General features: G+C 41.2%; 1 protein-coding gene and 1 long non-coding RNA gene across 11 annotated transcripts in view; one reads left to right on the top strand and one right to left on the bottom strand.

Annotated features, from left to right (window-relative positions):
* Window positions 1-21,717, top strand: part of HERC6 (HECT and RLD domain containing E3 ubiquitin protein ligase family member 6) — a 77,322-nt gene that overhangs the window by 34,511 nt on the left and 21,094 nt on the right. For all 8 annotated transcript variants that reach the window (XM_070614323.1, XM_070614327.1, XM_070614324.1 and 5 more), the window contains 8 exons: window positions 146-273; window positions 969-1,105; window positions 2,040-2,107; window positions 7,231-7,352; window positions 8,126-8,185; window positions 10,922-11,015; window positions 14,172-14,361; window positions 17,367-17,521. In XM_070614323.1, coding sequence (XP_070470424.1) covers window positions 146-273; window positions 969-1,105; window positions 2,040-2,107; window positions 7,231-7,352; window positions 8,126-8,185; window positions 10,922-11,015; window positions 14,172-14,361; window positions 17,367-17,521 — 954 coding nt within the window. The remainder of the gene's footprint in view (window positions 1-145; window positions 274-968; window positions 1,106-2,039; window positions 2,108-7,230; window positions 7,353-8,125; window positions 8,186-10,921; window positions 11,016-14,171; window positions 14,362-17,366; window positions 17,522-21,717) is intronic.
* LOC103553204 (uncharacterized) overlaps window positions 11,487-21,717 on the bottom strand; it is a 35,868-nt gene continuing 25,637 nt past the window's right edge. The window contains exons 3-4 of one of the 3 annotated variants that reach the window (XR_011538615.1): window positions 13,706-13,783; window positions 11,487-12,964 (exon numbers count right to left, since the gene is read on the bottom strand). This is a non-coding gene — a long non-coding RNA (uncharacterized lncRNA). The remainder of the gene's footprint in view (window positions 12,965-13,705; window positions 13,784-21,717) is intronic. The other 2 variants (XR_011538616.1, XR_011538617.1) reach the window with 2 other exon arrangements.

Genomic DNA, 21,717 nt, shown 5'->3' with positions numbered 1-21,717 from the left:
TGCCCAGGATCTGAACCAGCAAAACCCTGGGCCACCGAAGCAGAGCTTGCCAACCCAACCACTCTGCCACAGGGCTGGCCCAATCTTTAACTTTTAGTTACATTTTCTGACCTGAAATTAGTCTGATTCCTCCTTTTTTAAACAGAATGGGAAAGTGTTCACATTTGGAGACAACAGCTGTGGACAGCTGGGACACAGCCCCAGTGCGCAGGACAGAGGCCCACAGCTCGTGGAAAGAATTGATGGCCTAGTTTCACAGATAGATTGTGGAAGGTAATAGGCTTTATTAATGTTTTTTAGCATGAGTAGAAAGTGTTATATTTTATTACTCAGAACGGACTCATATGAAATGTTATCACACCTTAAAACCCTCAGATATGTGACTTTTCTTTTTATAGATCATTTTCCTTTCTGAAAATTTACTTCTTTCAAATAATATAGTTTAATTTTTCCAACTTTTTCTTTATCCTGGGCATTTTATTTATTTAATAAGAATTTATTGGAAGTTTACTGTGTATAGACGCCTTACTAGGTATGGGGGCGGGTGGTGAGTTTTTAACAAAAATAATGGTGCTTATCCACTTGAGTTGATAAAACAAAATCAATCTCATGCTTGTAGAAGGTGAGATATGTTTGCATTTATATTCAGACTTTTTCATAAGGCAATTATGAGGCTACTTTGAGTATCATCTATCCAACTCAAAAAAAGTACTTGCATTTAAAACACAAAGCATAGAAACCATAGTAAAGACCCATCAATAAGATTCTATATTTAAGGTTAGTAATGAGTTAATACTTACCTCCCATTTGTTTAGCCACATCGTTTGGTGGCCTCTAACCCTGACATTGTGATCAGGGATCTGCATGCTTAGTGTAAGATAAACCTGTTGTTTTGTGTTAAGAAACATCATCTTCTTCAAAAAGCATGATGACCCTGGTCTTCATTATAGTGTGTTCTCTCTTTGCAGTTATCACACCCTTGCATATGTCTACACCACTGGTCAGGTGGTGTCTTTTGGTCGTGGACCAAGTTGCAGAAGCAGCTCCACTCACCCGGAGGCCCAAACAGAGAACTTTGACATCAGCTGCCTGCTCTCTGCTGAGGGTATGAGTGGTCCCCCAATTTCACGATTTTGTGTTAATTGATGCCAGTGGAGGAGAAATATTATTCAGCTTCCTTTCAAAGGAGTACTTAGAACTGGGGTTCTTCTAGGATTGTTACTTTTATTTTTTTTTTTAATTTTTATTTTTTTCGGATGTACATCATATTTCAAATTCTGGATACATTACATCATGTTCACCACCCGAACACTAATTATAGTGCATCCCCTCACATGTGACCCTAATCACCCCTTTTGCCCTCCCCCCTTCCCCAATGGTAACCACCAGTCCAATCTCCAATGCTATGTGGTTTTTTTTTTGTCGTTTTTATCTTCTACTTATGAATGAGATCATATGGTATTTGACTTTCTCCCTCTGACTTATTTCACTCAGCATAATACCCTCAAGGTCCATCCATGTTGTCACAAATGGCTGGATTTCGTCATTTCTTACGGCTGAGTAGTAGTCCATCATGTATAAATACCACATCTTCTTTATCCATTCGTAGGACTGTTACTTTTAATTTGTATAATATGCATTTTTTCTTTTGCAGTGATCCCTAGAGTATTTAGTAATCGTTTCTAAAGACTGAGGTCATACAAAAGAAGATCCCAAATAGGTTACTTAAGCATCAGAATGATGCACTTTTATGTATTTAATCAAACCTCTTCTAAAGCACAGCAGCCTGGCTTCATTATGCAAGTGCGTGAAAAATTAAATTTTCAGCTAAATGAATATATCACAAAATTAATCTTTTATGCTGTTTGTAGTCAAAATCTGTTGAGAAGAATATAAATTGCAAATAAATAAGTAAATTTAGCTTGGTAATACACCAGATTTTTTTAAAGACTATTTTTTAGAGCAGTTTTAGGTTTATAACAAAAGATATATTTTTTACATCTAAAAACCATAAGCATGGATTTATGACTTTCTTTTAGACCTTGTGGATGTTCAAGTCAAACACATTTTTGCTGGAACGTATGCCAACTTTGTGACAACTTCTCAGGTATCCATTATACTTTCTCTTTCTTTTAAAAATACTTTTCTTCCTCTAGATTTCAGAACAGTATTTGAAACTTTGTATCATTCATATGTCATCAAATTTCTTACTAAAATAATAAGATCCTCTGTTAGAATGCTTTTTATTTATTTATTTATTTATTCTCCCCAAAGTCCCCCAGTACGTTCTATGTGAGCTGCCGCCACAGCATGGCTACTGACAGATGAGTGGTTTGGTTCCACAACTGGGAAACAAACCTGGGCCGCCCAAGCCGTGAGAGTGCCAAACTGTAACCACTGGGCCATCAGGGCTGACTCTAGAATGCTTTTTAAAAATTTTTTGCAATTCTCATTTCCTCATTTGGCTTCCTAGCACATGAGACCCAAAATCCAAATTCATTGCTTTTACAGTAACTTTTTATTATTAAATAATATTAATGATGATAACAGTAATGACCAATGTCAATTATAGTCATCAGGCGTTAGGCACCAAAGTACACCAGATGCATCCACATGTTTAATCCTCATATCAATTCCAGATGGTATTGCTTCCCCCATTTTACAGATGAAACAACTGAGTCTGAGAAAGGTGGACTTCCCCAGAGTTGCACCGCTAAGAAGTGGCAGAGCTGGATTCAAACCTAGGCAGTCTAGCCCCAAAGCTTACACCAGTAGCCATGGACACAAAAGCATACTTATTTTCCTAATTTGTACTTTTTTCTGTTATCAGGAATGTTTTAAACTTGACGCTCATATAGACTCTTACTGTATTCTCTGGGACGGAAAGTGGTCAGAGGAATGGTTTCCGTGCTGGGGATAGTCAGGAGAATGTAGTTGGCTGCTCTGTAATAGCCGTTCAGTCAGCCAGTCAACAGAGGCCTCCCGGGTCTCAGGCTCTGCCCTCGTGCTTGGGCTAACAGTGAACAGTACCGACAAGGTTGCCCTCATTCATGGCCTTTGGGTTCTGCGGGGAAGGACAGACAATAAACATGTAAATGCAGAATAAATAAGATTGTGTTAGAGAGTGACAAGTGCTCTGAAGAATACAAAACGTGTCATTTGAGACTGCTGAGGTGGGCTTCTTTAGAAATGTCAGTGAGGGAAGGCCTGGCAGAGGCCGTGACATTGGAGCAGACATCTTAGCCATGCCTAGATCCAGGGAAAGAGCATTTCAGGTAGTGGGAACTGCACATAGAAGGGCCCTGGGGCGAGAATAAGTTTAGCTTGTGCGAGGGACAGAAAGAGGGCGAGTCAGGCGGAGCTGGGTAGAAAAGGGTGAAGAGTTATATGCGATGGAGTCAGGAATGGGAGGTGGGGTCAGTTATGTGAGATGGGTCAGCTTGAAATGTCCTCAGAGTCTTAGTTGGATGTCTGAATCTGGAGCTCAGGGAGGACGTCAGCACCAGAATAGAAACATGGTAATTATCAAGCTGTAGATGGTATTTAGATCCAGGGGCCTGGATGAAAGGTCACCCAGAGAGACAGTAAAAATGAGAAGGGGGCCAAAATCCAGCCTTGGGGACTTCCCCATTTAGAGGTCAGGCAGTGAGGAGGAGCCAGAAGAAGAGACTGAGAAGGACCAGTCTCTGAGGTAGGGGGAAGTTAGGAGAGGGTGGCTCATCACAACAAGAGAAGAAAGTATTTCTAGAAGGAGGAAGTTGGCCAGCTCTGTCACCTTGCACTGAAAGGTCAAGTAAGAGGAACAGAGTTTGTTTTTGCTTTCTTAAGATTGCATCATCTTTGGGGAGAAAGAATGAAACTGGACTGAGTAGGGTAGACCCAGAATAAGAGGGGAGCAAGTGGAGACAATGACTGTGATGGTTCTGAGAAGCTTTGTTGTGAGCTATGGGAGGGTTTTGCTGTTGTTTAGAGAGGTGATAGTAAGTATGTTTGTATGCTGGTGAGAATCATCCAGTTCAGACGGAGAAATAGGTGCTGCATGAGAAAGAGCCATTAATTGCAGAAGCAATGTCCCAGATAGGAGAGCAGAGCAGGATCCAATGCAGAATGGAGGCGTTTGAGCAGAAATATGTATTCCGTTCCAATAAGGAAGAGGGCAGGTAAGGGGAGGTGGATGGCGGAAGGTGATTAGTTCCTGCCTGGTTGCTCCCCATCGGCGAGTGAGTGAAGTGGAAGAGGAGTGTTACAGGTTTGGGAATAAAAGGAAGGCGTACAATAGTTGTCTCAGAGAAGGAGAAAGCAAATGTCATGGGAAGTTACTAAACAGTCTCGAAGGCACGTTTGAAATTTGTGGTCGTAGAGGTAAAGTGAAATCAGTCAGCACAGTTGGATGATTTTCTCCAGTGATGTTAAGCTGTTTGGATTGCATCATGGACTAATCAGAGTTGAGTTTAACCACAGATGGACTTCTGCTAGGTAAGTACAATAGGAAAGGGACAGAAGAGTTAGAGGTGCTTGCAAAGGACTGATTATAGTGCTGACCATGGAATCTAAGCGGGGTCAGGGAGACAGGAGAAGGGTGATGGACAGTGAACAATCGAGTCAATGGATTGGAGAGCTCAGGCCTCAGAGAATGCTGGACTGGGTTCCACTCTAAAATAAGTGTCTTAGCCTGTTTGGGCTGCTATAACAAAAGTGTAGACTCGATGGTTTATAAACAACAGAAATTTATTTCTCTCTGTTCTGGAGGCTGGGAAGTCCAGGATCAAGGCGCTGGCACATTGGATGTCTGGTGAGGGACCGACCGTTTCCTGGTTTATGGATGGTTGTCTTCTCGCTATGCCCTGACAGGGTAGAAGGAGCAAGAGCTCTCTCTGGGGTCTCTTATAAGGGCATTAATGCCGTTCATGGAGGCTCCATCCTCATGACTCAGTCAGCTCCCAAAGGCCCCACCTCCTAATATCATCGCATTGGGGGTTAGGTTTCAACATGAATTTTAGGGGAACACAAAGACCATAAGATTCTGCCCCTGCGGCCCCGCCCCCACGCAGTTCATGTCTTTCTTGCATGCAAAACACATTCATTGCATCCCAACAGTCTCAAAAGTCGTAACTTGTTCCAGCATCAAAGAATGTTGGACTGAGGGTTCCACTCTAAAGTAAGTAAATCAGAAAGATGGTATATGATGATCAGAGAGGAGAATGTTTCCAACAGAAATTTAGAAGGTGGAACAATTATTGATGGTTATCAAGTACAGGTATCATCTGTATCTAGGGCACTGGCTTTCAACCAGCAGTGGTTTTGCCCCCCAGGAAACATTTGGCAATGTCTGGAGACATTTTAGGCTGTCATAATGGGAGGGCGGTGTGTGTGTTGGGGTGGCAGCTACTGCCATCTAATGAGTAGAGGCCAGGGATGCTGCTGAACATCCTACAATGCACAAAACAGCCCCTCACAACAAAAAATTTTCTGACCCAAAATGTCAATAGTGTCAGTTTAGAATCCCTGATCCAGGGCATCAGTGGCTGAGGTGGAGCAGAGGAAAAGAGTGGAGATATGATCAAGAATTGAGAGACCCAAGTGGGAGATAGATTGTGTTCATCAATTCTGAAGTTGCCAAGAATGACAGGAACAATGACAGGCATGGTGGTGCTTGAGGAAGACAGTCAGCAAGATGCTCAAGTTTTCAATGATTGAGGGTGGTGACTAGGACATTGGGAGATGACTGTAGAAGAAGAGGAGGCAGATGATAACGTCTGATGTCATGCCCTTCAGAGGAGCTGGGATTTTGAAGAAGAAAGTGGAAGAAATGGTATGTAGGTGCCAGTAGGGAGCACCTCATTGTTCTAAGTTTCCTTGAATGGAGGAGGAAGAAAAGCTTCCTCAGGACTGAACTACAGGGGACACTCAGGACTCAGAACAAGAAGCTGAAGGGAACTTTAGGAGTCATGGTTACACATCTTTTTCAAGAGCCCTTTATTTAAGCAATGAACAAAAGTGATGCAGAATTTCCTGACACAGAACAAGTTGAGTGGAGGCATAGGTATAATGTGCAGCAGAGCACTAAGGTCTTCAGAAGACTATATTAAAGACAGATTTTTCTTTCTACACGGTGATTTCCGACATCTCTGGCTGAGCCATTTAGTTTCAGTAGACACCAGGGTTCTCAAAGTATGCTCCCCAAACCAGCAGCGTCAGCATCACCTGGGACTTTGCTAGATGCAAAGTGTTGAGCTCCACCCCTGACCTATTGAATCAGAAACTGTGGGGATGGGCCCAGCAATCTATGCTCTAGCAAGACCACCAGGTGATTCGGATGCATGCCAAAGTTAAGAACCACTGATAGAAAAGTAGAAGTCTGTGGGTGATTAAAGGGGAGAAGGAAACTAATAGTTATTGAGCACCTACTCGAATCCATAGGTTTGTTTACCTAATATCATTTAATCTTAACAAGAGCCCACTGAGGTAGGTATTATCTCATTTTTTTAATAGTGGTAAAATATATATGTAACATAAAATTTGCTATTTTAACCATTTTTTAAGTGTACAGTTTAGTAGCACGAATTGCATTCACAATGTTATGCAACCATCAACACTATCCATCTCCAAAATCTTTGCATCACCCCAAAAAGAAACTCTGTAACCATTAAATAATAACTCCCCATCCCCCTACCCCCAGCTCCAGGTAACCTCCAATCTACTTTCTGACTATGAATTTGCCTATTTCATATAAGTGGAATCATGCAATATTTGTCCTTTTGTATCTGGCTTATTTCACTTAGCCTAATGTTTTCAAAGTTCATCCATATTGCTGCATATATCAGAATTTCCTTCCTTTTTATGGCTGAATAATATTCCATTGTATGTATATACCACATTCATCTGTGGATGCTGTTGGTGGACACAGGTTATTTCCATCTTTTTGGCTATTGTGAGGGATACTGAAATGAATATTGGCGTACAGGTATCTGTTTGAGTCCTTGTTTTCAGTTGTTTTGTGTTATCCTGTTTTTTAAATGGTAAAACTAAGGCTCAGACCAAGCAAAGCAGTCAAGGCCAGGAGTTGGGATGCCAGGCCAGCCTGACGCCGAAGCTCCAGCAAAGCACACTGTCCGAGAGGGCGGGGCCTGTCCACCTGCTGTGCCCCAGCTTTACTGTGTTATTTATCACTCAGCATGCGTGTGTGTTTTGTTTTCTTGATTGTTCTTTTTCTTTTTTCCCTCCTTGAAGGATGCCAGCTCCTCAAGCGTTTCCAAGAAAACCCTGCCAGAAATAAGCCGAATGAACCAGTCCCTGACAGAGAAATGGATGGCAGTGACAATAGGAAGCACTGAACATGAAGTGGCTAAGAGGTGGCTCTGTCTGATAAATTATAAACCACTTCTATTTATTCTGAAGCCTCGGTTGTTTTATCTTAGACATTAAAAAGAGGGTTTGGGGCCGGCCGGGTGGCTCAGCGGTTAAGTGCGCATGTTCTACTTTGGTGGCCTGGGGTTTGCCGGTTCAGATTCTGGGTGCAGACATGGCACTGCTTGTACACAGAAAGCAGAGGAAGATGGGCACAGATGTTACCTCAGGGCCAGTCTTCCTCAGGAAAAAGAGGAGGATTGGCAGCAGTTAGCTTAGGGCTAATCTTCCTCAAAAAAAGAAAAAAACAAAAAAGAGGGTTTGGCTTTGCTGTGAAGGTATTTGCATTTTACCCATGATTTGCTCCCACCACCTCTGAGTTGAAGGAAGTCATTGCTGTGCTCATTCGCTCAGCGTTTACTTCACAGAGGTATACAAGCACGGGCACTCTCCCAGCCACCTTGCTAGGTGAAGTGAATCAAAGCCTTCACTAAGGCGGACTGCTTTTATATCTTCAGAGTTCATTCTTTGGAGCTTCATCAGCTTCTGTTTTCAGAAAGTTGTGTTTTATTTAAATCTAGATGACTTGATCAAATCCTTATGAAGAGATTTAGCGGTAACATGCACAAGGTATACCCCGAATTTAGAAGACTCTTAGGTGCGTAGTTATGTTCAATAATAATGATTCCATGTCATCAGTTGTATATTCAGACATAAGATACAAGGAACCATGCTTTATAGTATGTTGCGACTTAACCCTATGTTATTACTTTTGCAGTGAAATTAGCCTGATATTTTCATCACCTGCTTGTCTGACTGCAAGTTTTTTGAAGAAAAGGTAATATTTACATGAGCTTGACCTCCTAAAACACTGGGGAATATTTAAAATCAAATGTTTTGAGTCAGTCATTTTAATTTGTGAATTTTGTTATCTATGAATCAAAAATCCAACACAGAACACTCCATAGGTTGTGATAGAATTCTTCCATTGTGTAATTTTCTCTTAGAGCACTGTAAGTTGTCATTTCTCGTTTACATGGTTCACTTCCTCGGCCTGCCCTTCTCTGTTATCTGACTGGCAGGAACAGCGTTTCTTCGGGATCTTTGTATCTGCGAGTGATCAGTTCATTCTAACATGGCTCCAGTCCTCAGAGGCCAAGACTGCACTTGGCAGTTCTTACTCTGGCGAGATCAATAAGGAAAATACATCCTATTTATTTTATCTTTAGTCTTACTACTGCAGAGGAAAATCTAACTTTTCTGTTTGGTTTGACACTTGGTCTGATCCAGTAGTTTAAACAATTCCTTTGTGAAACGCTCAACGTTTGGTCTTCTATTTCTTCCCCTCCCTCTATGCTCTGCAATACTGTGCCTGGGAACTGTTAAGAGATAAAGTGAGGCATATTTCAAATGTTAAGAGCTTGAGCAAACATCGATTCGAATCATGCAGCACCACATCGGAAGCGTTAGGAGTGCTCCTCCCACAGAGCCAGGGGAGGACAGAGAGAGAAGGTGCAGGAACAAAGAAAGCAAATTATTTGACTGTAGCTGAAAGCCTAGTTGGCTGTTTGTGATGGGTTGTCCTCAGATTTCAGTTTTCTAACTCTGAGGTAGTTCCAGGCTTCGCTTTTGGTTGGCTTGCGTAGGCCACCATGGCAGTAGAGCCACGTCAGTGTGATGGCCTCTTATTTAATTAATTAAACAGGATATAAGGGAGGGGAGGGGGGATAGCAGCATAAAGGTGCCCTCAGGCTGCCTCTGCCTGCTCTGGAGGCCAGCGCCTGCTGGTGTGTCTGCAGCTGATGGAGCTCATTCCGGTCCTCCTTCGCCAGGTCGGGTCCTATCCCTCCCTGTTGACTTGGCCTCAAGTTGGCTCACTGGTTCAGAAGATAGTTGGACACATCTTAGATCCCCTCCTGGCCGCTGGGTGGTACTCTCTTAACCCTACTGCAGGTATTCCTTGTCCCTACATAAAGCCCAGTTGTCAGTCCCTTTGGTTCTTAACACAGCTGCATGTTCGGTCACCCCTCCCGGGGACTGGAAGAACTGCTGGGTCCAGCAACTTCGCTGGGAACCAGAGAAGCCCAGGGAAGCTAAATGTCACGGCTTCCCCCTGGTGGCTCATGAGACAGTATCTTTCTAGAGCCCCCAAAGCATCCCTATTCATTGGTACATATCCCAGCCAAAGGCAGGAGAGGAGAAATCAGGGCTTTGCTTCCCTCTGCCTGCTTTCTCTCCCATTTGCCTTCCTCTTCTTGCTGTCCGTCCTCCCAGGCTGGAAAGGAGGGACTCTTCCACACAGTGTATCCTCTTTCTTCCCCCCTCTGGCCTCAGGCTAATCCTTATCCTTACCACATACAGGAGAATCTTTTCTACGTCAAGATATTGTCTTTCTAAAGTGGGAAAGTATCCATGCCGCCGCTCCCAGGAGTGATGAACCTAAAGGTTTGATCTTAAGATGTCAAAGGCTGCAAAGGAGAATATATTTTAAAGGGAAATTTACAATAGTACTCTGTTTTAGTACATGCACAACTGTTTTAACTCTCATATTAAAATAGATCAGTTAATCCAGCAAACATAAAATATTTCTTCAGGGGCCAACCCAGTGGCACAGCAGTTAAGTTCATGTGCTCTGCTTTGGTGGCCCAGGGTTTGCCGGTTTGGATCCCTGGTGTGGACCTACGCACTGCTTGTCAAGCCATGCTATGGCAGGCGGCCCACATATAAAGTGGAGGAAGATGGGCACAGATGTTAGCTCAGGGCCAATCTTCCTCAGCAAAAAGAGGAGGATTGGTGGTAGATGTTAGCTCAGGGCTAATCTTCCTCAAAAAAGAAAAAGAATTTGTTCAGCAGAATGCAGGCTCCTCAAGTATTACCAACACAACCCAGGGAAAGGCCACACCTAGACAAAGCTTTGGTAATATTTCTGAGGGCGAAGGCCAGGGGGGCGCAGAGTCTGGGGGAGGGTTTGAGGCTTGATTGGGATTGGAGACAGATACAATGATCCAGAATGGATGGAAACAGCAAGGTGAGGATTTTGAGACGAGATTCAAAGATTTTAGGGTATAAACTGTCTTGATGCCTTCTATTGAAGAATTAATGAGTCTTTTTGGGATGTTCCTATAAAGAATTATCAAGCCATTTGCCTGAGCAAGAGACTTTGGGAAGAGTAAAGTCATGCTAAAACAGTGGAATCCCAAAGTAATGGAAATGTAGATGGTAAGGTATGTAGGGGGAGGGTAGTTTCAGTTCTCAGTGTGCAGGCTGAGCATGGGGATAAATTGTTTCTGTACTCAGACGCAGAATGTAGAATTTTGCTATTACTGCAGCCCAAACTTGCTGTACCTACTGTAGAGATAATAAATGATTAACTACTCTCTTTTAGGAGAACATAAATTTCATAATTTTTTTTGTGCCAAGTAAATTATTTTGAAAGGAGGCAAGCTGTAAGGAAAAAGTTTATATCTGATATGTAGTATAAAATAAAACAATACTTCATGATATAGGAAGTTTAGAAATATTCCTTTCCATCTGTTTATGTGTTTTTTTTTTTTTGCATTTCTTGTATCCAAAGAGAATCTGGAGAAACGATTTCCATTGATGTGGACTTAGAAATGGCAAGAGATACCTTCAAGAAGTTAACAAAAAAGGAATGGATTTCTCTCATGGTAATAGCCAATATTTACTTGAGAAACAGCACAATAGAATTTCTTTACAGGAACCAATATGGTTGCAGTTTAATTTTGTTGGGAGCTGACTGAGAGGGAAGAATGATAGGGGAGGGGACTAGTGTTTATTATGCGGTCACTATATTCCAGACGCTACTAGGTGCTGGCATTTCTTATTGAATGCTTAAGTGTACAGTAGATATATTTTTATTTTTAATGTGAGAAAACCAATGCTTGAGAGGTAAAGAACCTATGAAAAGGGAGCCTGAAAAGCCCATTCTCTATTTTGAGATGAATTTGCTCCTCCCTTACCCTGTTTGGGTCACATTTTCTTTACCTGTAAGTTGAGTTCATCTTTACGGTCTATTCTAGTTTAATGTTTTGTGATCCTGGGTTGTGTTGGGAGGAAATCTTACCCTCTAGCAATTTAGGTTCATGTGTTTGGGGGCGTTCGAATTAACAGTAGACAGATTAACAGAAGAAAAGAAAACAAGTTTTATTCACATGCACACAGGAGCATTCAGATGAAAGGGCTCCCTGAACAGCTGGGGATGAGGGTATGGAGCCCAACTTAATAGAGAAAAGGGAGGGAGGCGAGAGGGCTTCTGTGGGAAAACAAATGGCCTTTTTTGGGAGACAGTGGGCTTTTAGAGGGACAAATGGAACATATGATAGCTTGTGATCGTGTTTGTCTATGCAATTTCTCATCCAACTGGAAGTGGCCGGCCTTCTTCCCGGCAGTGAGGCTCCCCCACCCAGAGGGCATCTGTAGCTGCCTCCCTCTCGGAAGGCCCTGCCTTTAGTCAGATGGGGGGACCCTGAAGACGTCTTTATGCATCAGCTGTATCTCAGATGTCTTCAGTTTAAAGTCATCTTTATACAATTTGGGTCTCTACATTTGGGAGGGAAAGGGGGAGAGTGTTCCTTAATATGCAGTAGCTACTATATTTTTACTTTCAAGATGAAGAAGAATAGTAAATATTACCATTATATTTTTTAAATAAATTTATATAGCTGATATGGGAGATACCTAGGAGTGCTATTCCCACTCTGAGTTCCAAGGAACATTTAGTTTCACAGAAGGCTCCAGGACAAAGGGTTCTTAGCAAACAACTTTGGGAACACTGCATATTATTATGGAGTCATGATGCATATTATTAAATCAAAGATTCTGTGATGTCATACACCAAAAGAAATCTAGCTTTTTTGACCCTCTTTTTCTCAGTTATTTGACTTTGTGACACTGTTTTCCCATATACACCTACATTCCACAGAAATCACGTTCTTCTGGACATATGAAACATAAATTGTAGGAAGATTAATGTCCTAATAATAATCTACAGTACTTCACAGTTGACTGTTATATAGATCATCTTTCTTACCCCTTATGACATGTAGAGGCAGATACTGTAGTTAGGAGTAACTGAGATCTATTAGAATAAATAAGTTGTTGGTTCACAAGCTGGACCCCAGACACGGAGGGTAAGGAGAGACCAAAGAAAGAGGCAGACCACTCCAGATTGGCAGGTGGTGGGTTTAAAAGCAAGGGAACTTACAAACGAGGCTTGTCTTGGGCAGCTGCAAGATGAGTATATCTCCGTACCTGCCCACCAGAATCTTAAAAGCTTACAGGGAGGCCTGAACTGGGTTTAGTCACGTACACAATCCACATGGTCTCAGCCACACCCTACCCTCTCCAGGCTGTGTCTTTGGAACAGTTCCCACTGTGGGAACAGTGGGCAGAGCGTACATTCCAAGGAAAGAGGAGGGGTAAGGAGCCCCCGAGTGCCGTGCCAGGATTCAGCTTGAGGGCCAACCATGGTCACATCCTCTTGATTGCCTCCTCCAACATAAGCTGTTGTAACAAACAGCTTGCAAATCTCAGTGGCTTAACACAACAAAGGCTTCTTCTCACATCATAGTCCAATGAGAGTTGAGATAGGGGGCACCTGTAGGGAAGGAAAAAAATTATTTTTCCTCTACCCATTTTAGTTTCATTGTAATTCATTTAATTACACTGAGAAAAGACAGACTAACAAGAGAAAAACAGAAGTTTACTAACATGTTCTTCCCACATATAAATGGAAGTACGTAGTGATGAGTGACTTAAAGGGTGGTTAGAATTTGGGCTTATATAGCATCTTAAGCAAAGAACAATAATTTGCTAGATAAGTAAGACGACAAAGGAAAAGGACTTTGAGCTTCTGGGGTGGCAAATTGTGGGAAGGCAAATATATGGAGAAACTACTGGTAGATAAGGGCTAGTTAGTAAGGTTTGTTTGTGTAGACTCTTTCTCAGTGCCGGCTCATCTCTGCTAATAAGGTTGATATCCCCTTCCTGGTACAGGAAGTTGGGGGCAGAAGGACCCCTTCACAAGGGGAATTTATGTTCTGTTTTCAGGTAGACAAGGGGAGGCCAGAGAGCTCCTTCCACGTCTGCTTTGTCATACGTGCCTTAGCTCAAAACCATCCTCCTGCCAGAGTGGCCTGTTTGGGGGGCATGTTATATCACCCTTCCCACCTCTGCACAGCTTCATTCAGGAATGACTCACCCTCCTTCTTTCTGGAACGCTACACCCTGGAGCCATGAAATCCTCCAGTGGATCTTTTGTGTTTGGGAAATGAGGAAAGAGAGTATAGAAGATCCCATGAGAGGTTCTAGGGTCATGCCCGGAAGTGTCATACGTCACCTTCACTCACATGCCGTTAGCTGGAACTCAGTCACATGGCTCCACCTCACTGCAGGGGAGGCTGGGAATGCCATCTTCCTAGGAGCCCAGGAGGAAGAGGAAACGGGATTGGTGAGGTGAACATACGGCATTGCCTCTGCCATGGTAGACTTTAGGTCAGATAGATCCGGGGACGGATCCTTCTCATTGAGCAACCTCCATGATTCACTCAGTGCGTCCGTGCTCATGTGATTTCACTTTTATTTCCTTCCTGCCCCTCAGCATAAAATAGGGAGAATGGCTCTCACATAATACTTCAGGGGCATTTGGGATGCAAGGAGTGATGGAGTTTGAACAGTAGGTTTCAGGAAAACTAAATGATTATTCCAATTGGAACACGGTGGAATGAAACCCCACAGCTTGTTCCTCACAATGACTCTGTATCTGATATATCCTGAGCCTTTCCCTGATCTTGTTTCAACGGCAGGTAACTACATGTCTCAGGGATAATCTTCTCAGAGCTCTTCCGTATCGTTCTCCACACCAAGAAGCGTTATCAGTTTTCCTTCTTCTCCCAGAATGTCCTGTGATGCATGATTCTAGGAACTGGGCGATTCTGGTGGTGCCATTTGCAGAGGCTGTTTGTAATATGAATCACCAGTCTTTACGAGTCCTGAGTAAGTTTGATTACTTTTTTGTCACTTTGGACTCTCAACAGAGTCACTGTCTGAAGTAGAAGTTGTGGCAAATTGTGGATAGAAGATTTCAAAGTACACAAATGTTTGAGTAAGTGGCATGTGAATTATTGCAAAGATTAACCTAAAGCTATTATAATCATTACTCTTATCATACAAAGCATGTGTAATTCTTAGACTTGGACATAGCTTTGACATCAGAGTTTAATAACTATAGAGGATCCAGTCAAGATAAATCCATACTTTAAAACTTTTTGCTCATGTTCTTTTAAAACTTCAGATGTTTTGACCAGAAGTGATGGAAAAAAACAGTTAAACCTTGTGTTCTTGTTTTTTATTTTATTCAATACTGTGGCATGTCCTTTACAATTTTAAGCTAATGTTCAACATCCAAAGCTTAAAAGGGACAAAGGATATATATATATAGTGAAATAGAAGCCATCCAGTTCCCCTCCCAGAAAGCAGTTACAGAATAGAGTTCCTTGTGTAACCTTTGAAAGATATACCAAATATATAAAAACATATAGAAATGCATTCTTTCTGGGTTTTTTTAATGATCTTTATTTATTTATTTTTTGTTGAGGAAGATTCACCCTGAGCTAACATCCGTGCCAGTCCTCCTCTATTTTGTACGTGGGATGCCTCCACAGCATGGCTGATGAGTGGAGTAGGTCTGTACCCGGGATCCGAACCTGTGAACCTGGGCTGCCGAAGTGGAGCACATGGAACTTGAACCATTCGGCCACAGGGCTGGCCCCCTCTTTTTTTTTTTTTAATGATAGCATACCATTCACATTCTTTGGTAACTTGCTTTTTCCCACTAAAAGTATATCATGGTGGGGCTGGCCCCGTGGCCGAGTGGTTAAGTTTGCATGCTCCGGTGCGGCGGCCCAAGGTTCCACCTGTTCGAATCCTGGGAATGGACATGGCACTGCTCATCACGCCATGCTGAGGCAGCATCCCACATGCCACAGCTAGAAGGACCCACAACTAAAAATACACAACTATGTACCAGGGGGCTTTGGGGAGAAAAAGGAAAAATAAAATCTTTAAAAAAAAAGTATATCATGGAGATCATTCTGTTATAGGACCGCTAGAATTGCCTCATTTCATTTAATGGCTGAATAGCATTCTATTGGGAGGATATACTACAAATAGTTGTTTCTAAACTTTTGTTATTATAACAGTGCTAACATGCATTTCTTTGTACATGTATATATTTTCACACACAGGAAAAATTCCAGACAGCAAAACTACTGGGTCAAATTATATCTGCATTTAAAATTTTGAGAGATTTTGCCAAACGACCCTCCGCAGAAGTCAAGGCCACCAGGTTGCTCAACTTTAAGTGGTCACCATTTTCACTATATAAGTAAATTGCATGCCTGGGGTTGGGCAACATGGCAACCCTGACAGAGGATGAACCCGTTTACACTTCATCAACAAATATGAGAGCATCAGCCCACACACTTTTCTACATTATTATCAAACTTTGGGTTTTGTCATTCTGAAAAAAGAATCTCTTAATTTGAATTCGAATTTTCTCATTATGAATGAGGTTGTGTTGTTTTGCCTATATCTCAGTTCCGTTCATATACCATATTCTGGGAACTATGAGTTCTTCCCTCTTACCATTTTTCCATTTGTTGTTAGTATTTCTCTTTTTTATTTAGGAACTTTTCAACTATTGAGGCAATTAATCCTTTATGTATAATATGAGTTGCAAATATTTTCTTTAGGTTATTTTTTTTTTTTTACTTTGTGGTATTTTTATCATGCATAATTATTTTTAAACATTTTTATGCAACCTACTATATTAACATTTTCTTTCATGGTTTCTGAGTTTGGGTCATACTTCAAAACATCTACCTCACTCTGAAATTAAAAAAACAATTTCCAGGGCTGGCCCAGTGGCGCAGCAGTTAAGTTTGCATGTTCCACTTTGGCGGCCCAGGGTTCACCGCTTTCGTGGCCTAGAGTTCGCTGGTTCGGATCCTGGGTCCTGACATGGCATCATTTGGCAAGCTATGCTGTGGTAGGCATCCCACATATAAAGCAGAGGAAGATGGGCACGGATGTTAGCTGAGAACCAGTTTTCCTCTGGCAGCAGATGTTAGCTCAGGGCTAATCTTCCTCAAAAAAAAAAAATTTCCCATGCTCCTACTAGAATTTTTATTGTTTCATTTTTATGTTTAAATCTTTGCTCCATATGGACTTTATCTTGATTAAAGTTCCTTTTTTTCTGGATCAGTTTCCAGTTGTCCCCACATATTTACTGAATGATCTGTTTCATTCCCGCTAATATGCAATGCCACCTTTATCATATACTAAAGTCTCATTTGTATCTGGGTCCACTTATGGAATCTCTGCTACACTGATTTGCCTTTCATGCATTTGGGTCATACTATTTTAATTATATTAGCTTGATAATGTATTTTAACATTTGATAGGTTTATTTTCTGAGAATTGTCCTTTAAAGGTACAAAAATCCAGGTTGTAACCTCAGTAACATTAAAATATTGTTATTGAGCTAATTTAAAAATATATGCATAATAGGTGTTCATAAAGTCTGAAAACATAGATAATATTTTACTTTTTACAGATTGAAAATGTCCCTGATGACATTATGTTGTGTGAGTATTCACCTACGTATGTTTTCCGACTTTATAGATACCCTGTAGAATTTTGAGTTTGAAAATCATGAAATCAATCAAGTAATCAAGCATAAATATGAACTATCAACAAATTTCTTCAGAGTCCTGAATTTGAGCTTTTAATTCCAATGATACTTAATAAGGGAAAAATTTTTTTTTCCACATGTGAGTAATAAGTGTTGTTCAGGATGATATCTGTGGAAAAGACATTTTATGGGTTATGCTATCAGAAATGAAAAATATGATCTACTTCTTAAGTTAAAGAACCCAGTAGAAACTGAGGGATTTTTGTGGGGGGTGCATATTTATCATGGCTGATTTTACACCCCTCAGAGCAGTGTTGGGCATCTTTGCAAGAATCTTCTCTCAACACACTGGTCCAGATGCTTAAAACTGCCATCATCTGTCAAATACATTGTTGGGTTGAAACCAGTCAGACTCACTGCAGTGTTAAAGCTCTTCTAGAAGTGATGAAAAAAGTGTATAAGGTAAGCGTTCATCTAATGGGATGTACCTACCATTTACTCAATCCTAATCCCTTAGGTCTCAGTCAGTTGGAGTCTTATTTTGTGTTGTTTTCCACAACAGAAAGAAAATATTGTATTCAGCCCTTAATAATTCAAAATTTTGCTTGTTTTGCTAACTGGATAGACTCTGGAGGAATATAGTATATATAATATATTAGATGCACAAATACTCAAACATGAGAATGATTCAGCATTTTCGTTAAACAACATAATCTAGAAGGAACCTAAGGTTAGGCTACTAATAAACCAATGATTGTTGGGGGATAGGGAGGAGCAGGAGCATTTTAAATAAAAGAGCAGAATTAAATTGGTATTGTTCAATTAAAAAATAATTAGCTAAAATAAGATGCTTTTACAAATGTAAATTGCTAAATGGCAATCAAATTTCACAAGTATCAATCTCAAAAGGAGAAAATATTATGTACAAAAGTTAGTGCTTTTCAGAAGTACTAATGTACTGGTATTTCTAATGCCCCAGCTTTATTGAGATATAATTGACATATAACATCACGTAAGTTTAAGGTGTGCAATGCGCTGATTTGATACCCTTATACATTACAAAATGATTACCACTGGGGCCAGCTCTGTGGCCAAGTGGTTAAGTTTGCCCACTCCGCTGCAGCGGCCCAGGGTTCAGATCCTGGGGGCAGACATGGCACCGCTCATCAGGCCACGTTGAGGCGGCATCCCACATCCCACAACTAGAAGGACCTGCAACTAAGATTTACAACTATGTACTGGGGGGGTGGTTTGGGGAGATAAAGCAGAAAAAAAAAAAGAAGAAGATTGGCAACAGTTGTTAGCTCGGGTGCCAATCTTTAAAAAAAAAAATGATCACCGCTATAGCTTTAGCCAACACGTCCATCACCTCACATAATTACCATTTCTATACTGTGATGAGTACACTGAAGATCTACTCTCTTAGCAACTTTCAAGGATATAGTACAGTCATGTGCCACATAACCATATCTTGGTCAACAACAGACTGCATGTATGATGGTGGTCCCATAAGATTATGATGGAGCTGAAAAATTCCTATTGCCTAGTGACATCATAGGCAATACACGTACATATAGCACATATAATTATGTACAGTACACAATACTTGATAATGATGACAAACAACTGTGTTACTGTTTTATATATTTACTATACTATATTTTTTATCATTACTTTAGAGTGTACTCTTTCTACTTATAAGATAAAGTTCACTGTGAACTATGCCATGTTATGCTGGCAGCACTTCATACATCTCATGTTTACTCTCTCTTGATCGCATCATTTTCTCTTATGCTTGATTTAATCTCAAGTTATTTTGTTATTTTGTTCATCATGGCTCCTAAGAGTACAAAATCCACTGCTAATGCTGCCAGTAGGAGGCCACGTTGAGTGCCTGACCTGGAAACAAAATTAAAAGTGATTAAGGACTGCAAAGGTGGAAAATCAGTGATGGTTATTGCTCACCAGTCAGGCATGTCCCATTCAACCATAGCTACACGCTCAAAGAACAAGAACAAAGTGATGGAAGCTGTTAAAGGATATGCTTTACTGAGGGCAATGAGACAAACAAAAGTTTAACAAGGGCCTATAGCAGACATGGAGAAACTTCTTATGACCTCGATGAAGACGAGACACAGAAGCATATCCCTCTCAGCACCATGACGATCATGGTCAAAGCAAAAATGTTGTTTACGATGTTGAAATAAAAGAGTGGACCCCACTACAATGTTAAATTGACTACTAGCTCTGGGTGGTTAAAGGATTCAAGAATCATTATTCATTGCATAATATGAAAGTGAGTGATGAGTCTGTGAGTGCTGATGTGAAGGCAGCTGAAGAATTTTTGGGAACTCTAGATAAGCTGATTGTGGAGGCAAATTACTTGCCAGTGCACACACTCAATATGGATGAAACCTCCCTATTCTGGAAACAGATGCCTGAAAGGACTTCCATCCAAAAGGAGGCCAAGGCAATGCCAGGTTTCAAGGCTTTTAAGGACAAGATAACAGTCTTGCTTGGGGGCAATGTTGCAGGCTACAAATTGAAACCCTTTGTGATCTGAGAACCCTGGGCCTTCAAGCATATCAATAAGCACCCACTGCCAGTGTACTACAGGAGCAGTAAGAAGTCATGGATGACTCAGCTCCTTTACCAAGTTGCCCTCCTGAATTGCTATGCCAGCAAAATGGAGAAGTACTCTTTGGAGAATAACATACCTTTCAAGATTTTGCTTATTGTTGATAATGCTCCCAGACATTCTCCTTTTATTGGTGATCTTCATCCCAATATCAGAGTGGTATTTTTCCCTCTAAACACTACCTCTTTGACCCAACCAATGGATCAGGGAGTTACAGCAACTTTTAAGGCCTACTAATCGAGGGGGACCTTTTGCCCAGGTTATTGCTGCAACTGAGGAAGACACTGAGAAAACACTGATGCAATTCTGGAAGGATGACAACATCTTGACTGCATCAAGAATGTTGCTTGGGTTTGTAGTAATGTCACTAAGGAGTGTATGATTGGCCTCTGGAAGAAGACACTCAAGAAGTTCAGCCATGACTTCAAAGGATTTGCCAAGGATGAGGATGTTGCAAAAATCAACAAGGCTCTGGTTGAGAGGGCAGACAACTTAAACCTGGGTGTGGATAAAGATGAATTGAGGAGCTCTTAAAGGTGGTTCCTGAGGAATCGACTAATGAGGAGTTGTTGGAACTGGAACAGGAACGCATAGTTAAAGAAGAGAGAAGAGAAAAGGAAACTGCAAGAGAAGAAAAAGAAGAAGAACCCCCCAAGATAATTCCCAGTGAAAGGTTTAGCAGATGCTTTTTCAGACCTCGACAAGCTCCTTGAAAAGTTTTAAAACATGGCCCCCCAGCACTGAAAGGTTTTCATTAATAGAGAGGAACGTTCATGGTGCATTATCTGCTTACAAGCAAATCTATGGTGAAAAAGGGAAACAAACCAAGCAAACCACAATGGACATATTTCTGAAGAGTGACATCTCCTCAGGAAGAGCCTCAGGCAGGTCAGGTCCTTCAAGAGGTGTTCCAGAAGAAGGCATTGTTATAGGAGATGGCTCCATGCATGTTATTACCCCTGAAGACCTTCCAGTGGGACAAGATGTGGAAGTGGAAGACAGTGAGATTGATGATCCTGAACCTGTGTAGGCCTAGGCTAATGTGTGTTTGCGTCAGTCTTTAACAAAAAAGTTTAAAAAGTGAAGAAAAAGATTTTTTTAAGTGGAAAAATCTTACAGAATAAGCATATAAAGAAAGAAAATATCTTTGCACAGCTGTACAATGTGTTTGTATTTTAAGCTAAGTGTTATTACAAAAGAGTCAAAAAGTTAAAAAAAATTAAAAAGTTTATAAAGTAAAAAGTTACAGTAATGGGGCTGGCCCCATGGCTGAGTGGTTAAGTTTGCGTGCTCGGCTTCGGTGGCCCAGGGTTTCGCCGGTTCGGCATGGACATGGCACCACTCATCAGGCCATGTTGAGGCGGCGTCCCACATGCCACAACTAGAAGGACCCACAACTAAAATATACAACTATGTGCTGGGGGGATTTGGGGGAGAAAAAGCAATTAAAAAAAAAGTTATAGTAAGCTAAGGTTAATTTATTAGTGAAAAAAATATTTTTTTAATGAATTTAGTGTAGCCTAAGTGTCCAGTGTTTATGAAGTCTACAGTAGTGTCCAGTAATGTCCCGGGCCTTCTCATTCACTCAGCACTCACTCACTGACTCACCCAGCGCAACTTCCATTCCTGCAAGCTCCATTCATCGTAAGTGCCCTACTCAGGTGTACCATTTTTATCTTTTACACTGTATTTTTACTATACCTTTTCTTTGTTTAGATATGTTTAGACCCAAATACCTTTGTGTTACAGTTGCCTACAGTATTCAGTACAGTATCGTGCTATACAGGTTTGAGGCTAGGAGCGATAGGCTATACCATATAGCTTAGGTATATAGTAGCCTACTACTCGTGTAAGTACACTCTATGATGTTCACACAACAACCAAATCACGTAATGGTGCCTTTTCAGAACGTGTCCCTGCCCCTAAGCAATGCATGACTGTACAGTATTGTTAACTATAGTCACCATGCTATACATTAGATCCCCAGAACTTATTCATCTCATAACTGGAAGTTTGTACC

The sequence above is a fragment of the Equus przewalskii genome, chromosome 3, assembly GCF_037783145.1.
Source record: "Equus przewalskii isolate Varuska chromosome 3, EquPr2, whole genome shotgun sequence".
Classification (NCBI taxonomy): domain Eukaryota; kingdom Metazoa; phylum Chordata; class Mammalia; order Perissodactyla; family Equidae; genus Equus; species Equus przewalskii.
The sequence above is the reverse complement of the archived record's forward strand: the minus strand, read 5'-3'. Positions and strand labels throughout refer to the sequence as shown.